This window comes from Belonocnema kinseyi, chromosome 9 (assembly GCF_010883055.1).
Source record: "Belonocnema kinseyi isolate 2016_QV_RU_SX_M_011 chromosome 9, B_treatae_v1, whole genome shotgun sequence".
Classification (NCBI taxonomy): domain Eukaryota; kingdom Metazoa; phylum Arthropoda; class Insecta; order Hymenoptera; family Cynipidae; genus Belonocnema; species Belonocnema kinseyi.
Genome location: NC_046665.1, coordinates 118,143,170 through 118,155,739, shown reverse-complemented (window position 1 = coordinate 118,155,739; position 12,570 = coordinate 118,143,170). Strand labels below are relative to the sequence as shown.

Below are 12,570 nucleotides of genomic sequence, written 5' to 3'. Positions count from 1 at the left end.
AATTTAACTATTCCACTAATGGTTGACAATTAAACTATTTTGGTGAAAATATATTTTATTTGCTGAATATTAATATATTTTGTTGCAAATTCGTTTTTTTTTGGTTGAAAATTAAATTTTTTATTTGAAAGTTTAACTATTCCCTTTTTGGTTGAAAATTGGCTATTTTTAATTAAAAATTCAACAGTTTGTGGAAAATTCACCTACTTTAATCAAAGTTGAACTATTTTTTGTATTCTTTAAATTTTTTTAAGTGTATTTTGTTGTTAAAAATTAACTGCTCTTGGTTGAATATTCAACTATCTCATTTTTCTTTTTTCAATAAACAATTTTTGTTAAAAAAAAGAAACACTTTCTTTTTTTCGTTTTTTTTTTGTTAAATGCAAAAACCGAATTACTAGAACCCAATAAGCAAATCCATCTATTTTTGGTTAAGAGTTATTTTCAATTTAAAATTCTACTATTATTCTTTTGGTTTGAATTTATCTTTGTTAAATATCTACTATTTGGTTGAAAATATAACTATTATGTTGAAAATTCATTTTAGTCGTTAAAAATTTAATTATTTTATTGCATTTTTTTTGCTGTGGAAAATAAATTTTTTAAACTGAAATTTAACAATTCAACTTATGGTTGAAAATTAAACTATTTTGGGTAAAAATTAATTTTTTTACGTGAAAGTTTAAGTATTTCATTTTTTGTTAAAAATTAATTGCTTTTGTTTGAAAATTCAAATATTTAATTGAAAGCTCAAATACTTGATTAAGCTATTGTTTTGAAACATTTTTTTCTTTGGTCGAATTTAAATTTTTTTAACTGAAAGTTTAACTGTCATTTTTTGTTGAAAATTGACTGTTTTCAGTTGAAGAATCAAATATTAAATTTTTCATTGGAAATTCATATTTTTGCATTAAAAATTCAACTGTTCGATTGAAAATTCTTTTTTTTTTTTTAGAAAATTATTCTTCTTGGTTGAAAATTCAACTATTTTCATGAAAACTTAAATATTTGATTAAACATTCATTTTATTAGTTGAAGATTCATCCCTTAGGTTGTAAAGACTATTTTGCGTTGAAAATCAATATTTTCGGGTTGACTTGCTTTGTTGAAAATTCGTATTTTTGGGTTAAAAATTAAAATCTATTTTTGTTAAAATGTCAACTATTATATTTTTTGTTAAAAATGCATCTTTTTGGTTACAAAAATACCTATTTTGTTCAAAATTCATTTTTTTTAATTAATTTTTTGTTAAAAATGCATGTATTTTGTTAACAAATCTTCGTTCAAGATTGAACTAAGTTGCTGAAAATTCGTTTTTGTTTTTAACAATTAGTTTTTTTAACTGAAGATTTAAACATTCTAGTTGAGGTTGAAAATTGATATTTTAAATTGAAAATTGATCTATTGATATGAAAATATAAGAATTCACTTATTTATGTAAAGTTAATTTATTTGGGAATAAATTCAAAAGAGTCATATGGTCGAAAATTCAACGAGTTAGTTGAAAGTTGAACTATTTTATTGAAAATTCTTTGTTTTACAATTCATTTTTTTTTTAAATTGAAAATTCATCTACTTGGATGGAAGTTGAACGCGTTTGTTAAAAATACATTTATTGGCAAGTTATCTTTTTAATTTATCTCATTTTTTTCAAAATGAAATATTGGTTTTAAATTTCTTTATTTATAGAAAATTAATTTTAACTGAAAATTTAACTATTCTATTTTTGATTGAAATCTTTTTTTTAATTAGCTTTTTAACGAAAAATTTAAAAATTCTTTTTTTGCTTGAAAATTGATCTATTTAGTTGAAAATTCAACTGTTTTATTTATATTTTGTTGAAAATTCATCTTTCTTCGTTAAAAATTCAACTATTTTGATAAAAATTCGTCCCTTTTTCCGTAAAGTTTAATTATTTGATTGTAATTGCTACTACTTTTTTGTAAAATATTAACTGTTTTGTTGAAAATTAATTTGTTGATGGTTTACATTCGAAACCTTGATTTTTAAAACTTCAGAATTGTTTTTTGTGCATCTTTAAAATTGAAGAGTTTTTAACTTAAAAAATCAAGCATTTAGCCATACGAAAATTTTTAATTTCGAAATATTGAGAATTGAAAATTTGACTTTTCATCTTCAGAATTATACATATTTCTAATTTAAGTTTTACAATAAAAAATTCTTTAGGTTTGATGCCTTGTATTCTGAAACCAGATATTTTATTTTTTAAATTTAAGAATTGTTATTTATTTATGAATCTTTAAAATTGAAGCTTTAATTTTAAAAATTTACAATTAAAAATTGTGGAGACACTAAGTTTTAAAATAAAAAATGCTGTAATTTTGATGATTAAACTTTCGAAATTTCTTCAATTTGGAAGTTTTTAAAATAATAACTTCACTTATAATATTTTAAATCATCCAATTTAAGAACTTTTATTTCTACTTCTTTAAAATTGAAGATTTTATTTTAAAAAATTTACCATTAAAAATTGTGCAAGTTTTAGGTTTAACAATAAAAAATTCTGTAATTTTGATGCTCTCGAAGTTTTTAAAATTTTGAAGATTCAGAATTAAAAACTTATGATCATTCAAAATCATGAAAATTGAAGTATTGTTTATTTTTCATCTTTAAAATTGAAAAGTTTTAAATTGTTTAAATCTAACATTAAAATTTATGCCAGTTTTAGCTTCTTGCTCCTTGCATAAAAATGCAATTTTTATGTTTTATATTTGAATTTTCTCCAATTTAGATGATTTAGAATTGAAAACTCAACATTAGATTTTCATAATCATCCAAATTTAAGAATTTTTATTTATTTCTACGTCTTTCGTCTTTTGATCTTAAAAATAATCCGAATTCAAGAAGTTTTATTAATTTTTTCTTCTTTGAAATTGAAGATTTTTTAATTCTAAAAAATTGACAATTGAAAATTCTGTAATTTTGACGCTTCAATTTCAAAACTTTTTGAATTTGGAAGATTAAAAATTTAAATTTTGACTTTTGATCATTAAAATAATTCGAAATGAAGGATTTTTATTTATTTCTACGTCTTTTAAATTGAAGAGCATATAATTTTAAAAATTTACTTTTTAAAAATTCTGTAATATTGATGATTAATATTCATAACTTTTCTTCAATTTGGAAGATTAGGAATTGAAAATTTGATCATGAAAATAATCCGAATTTAAAAGTTTTTATTTATGTCTACGTCTTTCAAATTGAAGATTTTTTTATTTTTAAAAGTTGCAACTGAAAATACTATAATTTTGATTATTTATATTCAAATTTGAAGAGGTTTCAATTGTAATATTTCCAAATTGTTTAACTTGGACTTGTAAATTTAAATGACTTGTAAAGCGATTTTAATTTTTTTAATTTACAATTAAAGTCTATAATTTTGTTATTTCAATTTCAAAACTTCTTGAATTTGAAAGATTAAGAATTAAAATGTTGACTTTTGATCATGAAAAAAATTTTTATTTAAGGATTTTTGTTTATTTCAATGTCTTTCAAATTAAAGAGTCTTTAATTTTGAAAATTTTCAATGGAATATGCTGTAATTTTGATGCTTCACATTCAAAATTGAAGAGGTTTCAATTGTAATATTTCTAAATTGTAGAACTTTGCATTATCAATCTTTAAAGTTGAAACGTTTTTAATTTTTTTAACTGTCAAATAAAAATTCAGTAATTTTCATGCTTCATATTCAAAACTTCTTTAATTGGAAAGACTGAGAATTTTTCTTTTGATCATTATATAATTCAAATTTAAGAACTTTCATTTATTTCAATGGCTTTAAACTTGAAAAGTTTTTAATTTTAGAAAGTTATATTAAAAAATTCGGTAATTTTGAGGCATTCATGTTCAAAATTCCCTCAATCCAGAACATTAAGAAATGAAAACCTGACTTCTTATTTTAAAAATTATCAAAATTGTAGAATTTTTATTTATCCATCTTTAAGATTGAAGAGATTTTACTTTTGAAAATTTAGAATTAAAATGTATGCAGGTTTTAAGTAAAAAATTAAATATGTTGTAATTGTGATGCTTCATATTCGAATTTTCTTCAATTTAGATGATTTATCATTTAAATTTTGATTTTTGATCATGAAAATAATTCAAATTTACGACTTTTGATTTATTTTTACGTCTTCCAAATTGAAAAGATTTTAATTTTCGAAATTTATAATTTAAAATCCTGTAATTTTTATATTTTATGTTCGAAATTTCCTCAGTTCAGAAGATTTAAAATTGAAAACTTGAATTGGATTTTCAAAATCATTCAAATTAGAGAATTTTTCTTTTTGACAATTTAAGTTTTCGGGTTTTTTATGCTTCATGTTCAAAATTGGAGAGATTTCAGTTGTAATATTTCTTCATTTGAAAACTTTGAATCAACTTCTAAAAACCCAACTCCGGATATACAAATTTACAACAAAGTGGGTGCATTTTTAAATAAAAAATCTGTCCACAAAATGGAATTTTTTATTTTTCATTATTTTTTGTGCAATGAAAATTTTAATTCTTGATTTTTGAAGAAAATCCAAAAATTTGTTATGATGATCTTGTAGGGATTTCAAAAAGAAATGTTTTTCTTCTCTTGACTTTTTTTCATATCTTGCGTTTTGTGGCTTCAAATTTTTATTTTCGGTTGTTTAAAAAAATTTTGAAAACGCTATATCTCTGAGAATTTTTATTTTATCGAAAAAAGTCATTGGGATAAATTGTTTTTTCTTTTTAATATTATAAATATCCGTACATAGAATTTTTTAATTCAGAAAAAAGTGGTCACAAAAATTTTCAAAATGCGCTCACTTTTTGAATTTTTATCAAAAATAGCTGGTTCACGAACTTGTCCTTTCTTTTAGGACCTTAAATAAGTGTGCCAAAGATGGATTTGATTTGATCATTTTTTCGAGAGTTATCGTGTTTACGGACGGACGGACGGCCGGACGGACAGACAGACAGACGCCATCGCGAAATCTTGATTTTCGGATTCAGGGGGTCTTGAAACGTGGAGATTCGTTGAAAAAGTGTGATGTCAAATTTCCGACAATTCGAATACTTGCTCAATCATAAATGATGAGAATGTAAAAAATGCCACAATTGCGTATAAAATTCAACTACGCGTCCAATCAAAAAGTGATTTATAAAATATTTGCCATGATTAAAGCAAATGCTACGCAACTCATAAACAAATCATTTATAAAAATTTGTACTTTTTTTTATGAGTTGCGTAGTATTTGCTTTAATCATGAAAAAATTTTTAATAAATCACTTTTTGATTGGACGCGTAGTTGAATATTATACAAAATTGTGGCATTTTTTTTAAACTAAAAAAAAAAGATTTTTTCTATAAAATAGTTAAATGTTAAGTCACAGAAAAAATTTTCATAATTAAAAAAAAATTGTTGATTACGATGCTGCATTGACCAAAGAGTTAAATTTGTAACTTAAAAAGATTCGCTTTCAATGTAAAATTTTGTTGTTGATATTTCAACAAACCAGATTTTAAATAAAAATAAAAAACTCGAGAATATTTATGTTTAACAAAAAAGTTGATTTACAGCCAATTAATTCTATTTTCAACAAAATAGTTAAAATTTCAGTTAAAAGAATTAATTTCCAAAATATACACCAATTTATGGTTAAACAGCTTTTGTTGAATTTTTTTCATAGCTTGTGTTGTTTGTCAAAACATTTAATTGTTTATTATTATTTTTTTTTATGAATAAAACTAAAACTGCGTGTCCTATAAAAAAGTGAGTAATAATAATAATAAGTTTGTAAATATTTTTTGGCAGCACAATTTTGAATCCCGCATCTTTATTCATATGTATCATACAAAGCACAACATTATTTTTTTATTGTTCCTTATTTTTTGTTCCATAAAAATTTGAATTTTCGATTGTTCAATTATATTCAAAAAGTTGTAGGCCTTTCAAAAAGCAACGTTTTTCTTCTTTATACTTTTTTCAAACCGTGCGTTGTTTGGTTAAAAATTTTTATTATCGATTGATTTTTTAAGTTTTGTAAATGCTATAACTCAGATAATTTTTTATCGTAAAAAAGCTTTAGATGTACTGCCAACAGTCATACATAGAATTTTTTAATATAAAAAGAATTCTCAAAATTTTTTAAAAAGCTCTGACTCTTTGAATTACTATCCTAAATCACTTTTTAACGAATTCGTTCTTTCTTCTATTGCCAAAAAAAAATTGTGCAAAAGTTGAATTTGATCCGTTCATTTTTTTTTCGAGATTTTTTTTGCGTTGTATATTGGCTTAGGATATTAATTTTCGATGTTCCGCATACTACTTTCGAGAAATATAAAGAAAATGACTATTCCTATTGAAAAATGGTTAAGTGAAAATTTGTAGGATTTTTCAAAATCTAATATTTCTTGTTATTACTTTTTCGTATTTTGCGTCATTTGGTTCGAAATCTAAATTTTGTAGTGTCAAATTTAGGATTTGTTTTCCACAAATTTTTCATTTTTATTTTTAATGTCATTTTTATTATTAAAACCAAAACTACGCGTCTTATCAAAAAGTAAATTATAACAAATTTTTAGATTTGTTTTAGTCGTACAACTTTAGTTGAATAACTTTTGTTCTTAACTTGAGGGGTTTTTCCAAAAAAATTTTATTTATTTGATGTTTTTATTTTCAATGTTATTTTTCACGAATAAAACCAAAAGTACGCCTCTAATCAAGAAGTGATTATTAATTAATTTATATATTTTTTTGGGGGGTTAAATTTTCGTTAATTCATCTTTTTTCGTATTCTGCGTAGTTTGACCACAAAATAGAATTTTTTGATTTTTCATTATTTTTTGGGCAATCAAAATTTGAATTTTGGATTTTCTAAGAAAAACCAAAAAATTGTCATGACAGTCTTATAGGGATTTTAAAAAGAAATATTTTTCTTCTCTTGGCATTTTTTTATATCTTGCGTTGTTTGGGTTAAAATTTTGAATTTCGGTTGTTTTACAAAATTTTGAAAATGCTATAACTCTGAGAATTTTCTTTCAATCGAAAAAAGTCATTAGGATAAATTGTTTGTCCATTTCAATACGATAAATGTGCGCACATAGAGTTTTCAAATCCAGAAAAAAGTGGTCTCAAAAATTTTCAAAATGCGCTCACTTTTTGAATTTTCATCAAAAATTACTGGTTAACGAACTCTTCCTTTCTTTTAGGACCTTAAAAAAGTGTGCCAAAAATGGATTTGATCCGTTTATTTTTTCGAGAGTTATCGCGTTTACGGACGGCCGGACAGACAGACAGACAGACGCCATCGTAAAAACCTTATTTTCGGATTCAAGTGGTCTCGAAACTTGGAAATCCGTTGAAAAACTGTGATGTCAAATTTCCGACAATTCTAATACTTTCTCAATCATAAATGAGGAGAATGTAAAAAGATAAATTTTAAATCAAATTTTTGGACTTTTTAATTCAAAAAGATAATTTTTCCACGAAACATTGAATAGTCCACTTTTCTATTATGAAATTAATTTAAAAAAACGAATTTTCAACAAATATAGTTCAATTTTTACCTAAGTGATGAATTTTTAACTGAAATGATACATTTTCCACTGCAATATTTATATTTTCATTTGAAAGATAAATTTCCAAACAAAAAAGATACTTTTCAACCAAATTTTTTAATGTTCCAAAAATTATATTAAGTTTAATACAAACAGTTGATACCTCAACCAAAAGACATTTTTTAAAAACAAAATTGTTTAATTTTTAACAATCTAGATTAAGTTTCAAACCAACAGTTGATATTTCCATGACAACAAAAATTAAACCAAAAAAGATGAATTTCCAACAAAATACATTAATTTTCAACTCAAAAAGTTAAATTGACAATCGAAAATGGAATAGTTAAATTTTCAGTTAAGAAAATGTACTCTCAATCTAAAAAACTGAATATTCAAACAAATAGATTAATTTTCTACCTCGTTTTCTACCAAAAAAGTCAAATTTTCAACAAAATATATTAATGACGTATAAAACAAAAGAAAAATCGACCAATTTTTTTAAATACGTGAATTTTTTACCTAAAAGATTACTTCTTAATAAAATTGTTTAATTTGGAAGAAAGTACATGACGTTTGAAGCAAACAGTTGACATTTGCACACAACAGAATTTTCAACAAAAAATACGAATTCTCAATAAAATATATTATTTTTTAATTTAACAAGTTAAAATTCCTATAAAAAATTAATTATAAACTATAAAAGATGAATTTTTAACCAAAAAGCTTAATTTTCTACGATAAAAGACCAATTTTAAACAAAATACATTAATTTAAAAAAAATTGCACCAGTTCTTTTTTAAATACATTAATTTTTCTACCGAAAATAATACTTTTTAATGAAATTGTTCAATTTCTACGAAAATAAAAATTGTCAACCAAAAAAGACGAATTTTCAACTAAAAAAGTTCAAATTAGCATAAAAAATGAAACAGCTAATTTTCATTAAAAAAATTAATTATAAATTCAAAAAGATTAATTTTTAACCAACAAGATTAATTTTCTACGACAAAAGATAAATTTGGAACAGAATACATTAATTAAAAAAAATGCTATCATTTTTTTTAAATACATGATTTTTTCACAAAAAAGATTACTTTTTAATAAATTTGGTTCAATTTAAAGAAATTAGATTAAGGTTCAAACAAATAATTGACATTCGCACCCAAAAAATGTCAACAGAAAATACGAATTTTCAATAAAATACATTCATTTTCAAGTGAACAAGTTAAAATTACCATACAAAATGAAACAGTTAAACTTTCAGTTACAAAAAAAGAATTATAAACTATAAAAGTTGAATTTTCAACCAACAAGATTAATTTTATATAATAAAAGACAAATTTTGAACAAAATACATTAATTAAAAAAAATTCTACCAAGTTTTTTTAAAATACATGCAATTTTTACTAAAAAGAATACTTTTTAAAAAAAAATTTTTAATTTGCTAGAAAGTAGATTAAGTTTTAAGCAAAAAGTTGATATTCCTACATAAATAAAAACTCTCAACCATAAAAGACGAATTTTCAACGAAATACAATTATTTTCAACTAAAAAAGTTAAAATTATATAAAAATGGAACAACTAAATTTTCAGTTAAAAAAAAGTGAATTATAAACTATAAAAGATGAATTTCAACCAACAGAATAATTTTCGATCATGAAAGAAAATTTTGAACAAAATACATTAATTAAAAAAAAATTTACCAATTTTTTTTTAAATACATTCATTTTTTACAAAAAGATTACTTTTTAATAAAATTGTTTAATTTTTAAGAAAGTGGATTAAAGTTTCAAACGAACAGTTGACATTTGAAAAACTAAATTTTTCAACCAAAAAATATTTCTACCAAAAAAAAAAAATTTCAACCAAAAAAGACGATTTTTCAACAAAATACAGTAGTTTTTAACTAAAAAAGTTAAAAATTCCATAAAAAAGGAAACAGTTAATTGTTCAGTTACAAATAATGAATTATAAACTATAAAAGTCAAATTTTGAAAAAATACATTAATAAATAAAATAAAATTGTACCAGTTCTTTTTTAAATACATGAATTTTTTCACCAAAAAGAATTCTTTTTAATACAATTGTTTAATTTGCAAAAAAGTAGATTAAGTTTTAAGCAAAAAGTTGATATTTGTATGGAAATAAAAATTGTCAACCAAAAAAGACGAATTTTCAACAAAATACAATTATTTTCAACCAAAAAGTTAAAATTACAAAAACAAAAATGAACTATAAATTAAAAAATATGAATTTTCAACCAATAGGAATAATTTTCTATCATAAAAGACAATTATGAACAAAATACATTAATTAAAAAAAAATTCTAACCATTTTTTTTAAATACATGAATTTTTTACAAAAAAGATGACTTTTTAATAAAATTGTTTAATTTTCAAGAAAGTAGATTAAATTTTCAAACAAACAGTTGACATTTGAAAAAAAAATTTCAACAAAAAAATACGAATTTTCAACTAAAAAAGTTGAATTGACAATCATTAATGGACTAGTTAATTTTTCAATTGAAAAAATTAATAATCAATTTATAACAATGAATTTTTAACTAACAAGATTAACTTTCTCAACAAAAAAAATTTGAACGTTAATTAAAAAAAATTCTACTAATTTTTTTTTTAATACATAATTTTCTACCAAAAGGAATACTTTTTAATAAGATGGTTTAATTTGCAACAAAGTAGATTAAGTTTTAAGTAAAAAGTTAATATTTCTAACAAAAAAAAATTCAACAAAAAAAGACGAATTTTCAACAAAATACATAAATTTTCAACTAAAAATGTTAAATTACAATTAAAAATGGAACAGTAAAATTTTCAGTAACAAAAAATGAATTATAAACTATAAAAGATGAATTTTCAACCAACAAGATTTATTTTCTACTATAAAAGACAAATTTTGGATAAAATACATTAATTTTTAAAAAATTGAACCAGTTATTTTTTAAATTCATGCATTTTTTACCGAAAAGAATACTTTTTAATAAAATTGTTTAATTTGCAACAAAGTAGATTAAGTTTTAAGCCAAAAGGTGATATTTCTACGAAAATAAAAATTGTCAACCAAAAAAGACGAATTTTCAACAGAATACAGTAATTTTCAACCAGAAAAGTTAAAATTACCATCAAAAATGGAATAGTTAAATTTAAAAAAAAATTATGCTTTATATTCAAAATTGAAGATATTTCAATTGTAATATTTCTTCATTGTAGAACTTTGCATAGTAATTATTTAAAATCGAGGCGTTTTTAATTCAGAATACATTAAATTAAAAATTAAGCAATTTTTAAGTTTAATAATGAAAAATTCTGAGAATCCTGTTATTAATCACAGCCAAGGAATCGTCAGGATGTCGAAAAAAGACGATTTGTGTCGGAAACACGGGAACCTGGCCCCCGAAATTGAAGAAAAAGCTTCTCTCGGACCAGCAGCAAGACGAGTCCCGGGAGAGGCCGAAGACGGGAATTTTGGAAAAACCGAATGTCTTGAACCCGGACCTGGTGGACAAATTGGACATGTCCCTTTTGAGCAAGGAGCTTTTCTCTGATTCGGTGAGCCGGATTCAGTTGGGTGGGGGTGCGCCCTCGCCCTCGACCTCGTCCTCCAGCTCAGCGAGGCGGCGACGGAGTGTGCCCCTCGACACGGAACATCGGCAGACCCGGACAGGCTTCACTAGAAGATCCACGCGCAAGAAACGTCCGGCTTTTCCGCATTCGAGCGACGATTTCGATTTTTCCAGAGTCGACCTGACACACTTTGAACAATCCTCTTCTCTTCAACTGCAGAAACTTCCCAAGTCAGGGTTAGTAAATCAATCAGGTTCAATTTAGGTATTGATTTTATTATAATTTCTAGAAGAATCGAAACCGCAAGGAACTTAAAAAGGAGCGAAAATATGGATTATCTTTTGAAATTTCGATTTTGCAATTTTTTATTTTTCCTGCTTTCAAAATAATTTAATTTTACGATTTAATCAATCTAAGAGAGTCTACAATGTTTCTATTATCCATGAATTTTCAACAAATAGTTAAATTTTTAATAAAAAAATTAATTTTCAATACAAAAAATAAATTAATTTTAGACTAAAATGACAAATTTTTAACAAAAAAGTGAATTAATTAAAAAATTTATTTAAAAAAAATAGCTTCATCGTCAACCAAAAAGGTGAAACTTCAACCCAACAAAATTACATAATTTACAATGAAAAAATTAACTTTCAATAAAATACATGAATTTTTATCGAGTCATTTTCAGTCGTCCATACAAAAAGATATATTTTGAACAAAAATTCTAATAATTATATTTTCAGCTAAAACAATTAATTTTCTAAAAAATATTTTAGTCCTTAACCAAAAAATGAAATTTCAAACCAGCAAAATTAGATAATTTTCAACGAAAAAAAATCAATTTTTAACAAAATACTTCAATTTTCAACCAAAGAAATTAATTTTCAACAGAAAAGCAAAAATTTTCCCCAAAATACATGTATTTTCAACTAACGAAATAAATTTTCAAATAAAAAGTGGAACAGTTACATTTTGCAATAAAAAAATCAATTATCAACAACAAAATAAATTTTCAACCAAGTAATTGAATTTTCATCCAAAGAGATAAATTCTCAACTAAAATTATGAATATTCAACAAAAAATAAAAATTTTGAACAAAATACATTAATTTTTATCCAGTCAGTTTAGTTTTCCGCACAAAAAGATATATTTTGAACAAAAATCTAATAATAAAATTTTCAGCTAAAACAATTAATTTTCTAAAAAATAGTTTAATCTTCAATCAAACAGATGAATCTACGACCTAAAAAAATTACATAATTTTCAACGAAAAAAAAATCAATTTTTAACAACATACTTGGATTTTCAACCGAAGATATTTTCAACAGAAAAGTTCAAATTTCCCACAAAATACATGCATTTTCAACTAACAAAATAAATTTCAAATCAGGAATCAAATAGTTACATTTTGCAGTTAAAAAAAATAAAAAAATTTT

General features: G+C 23.1%; 1 protein-coding gene across 1 annotated transcript in view; it reads left to right on the top strand.

Annotated features, from left to right (window-relative positions):
• Window positions 1–12,570, top strand: part of LOC117180734 — a 44,718-nt gene that overhangs the window by 1,653 nt on the left and 30,495 nt on the right. The window contains exon 2 of the mRNA XM_033373225.1: window positions 10,901–11,369. Coding sequence (XP_033229116.1) covers window positions 10,901–11,369 — 469 coding nt within the window. The remainder of the gene's footprint in view (window positions 1–10,900; window positions 11,370–12,570) is intronic.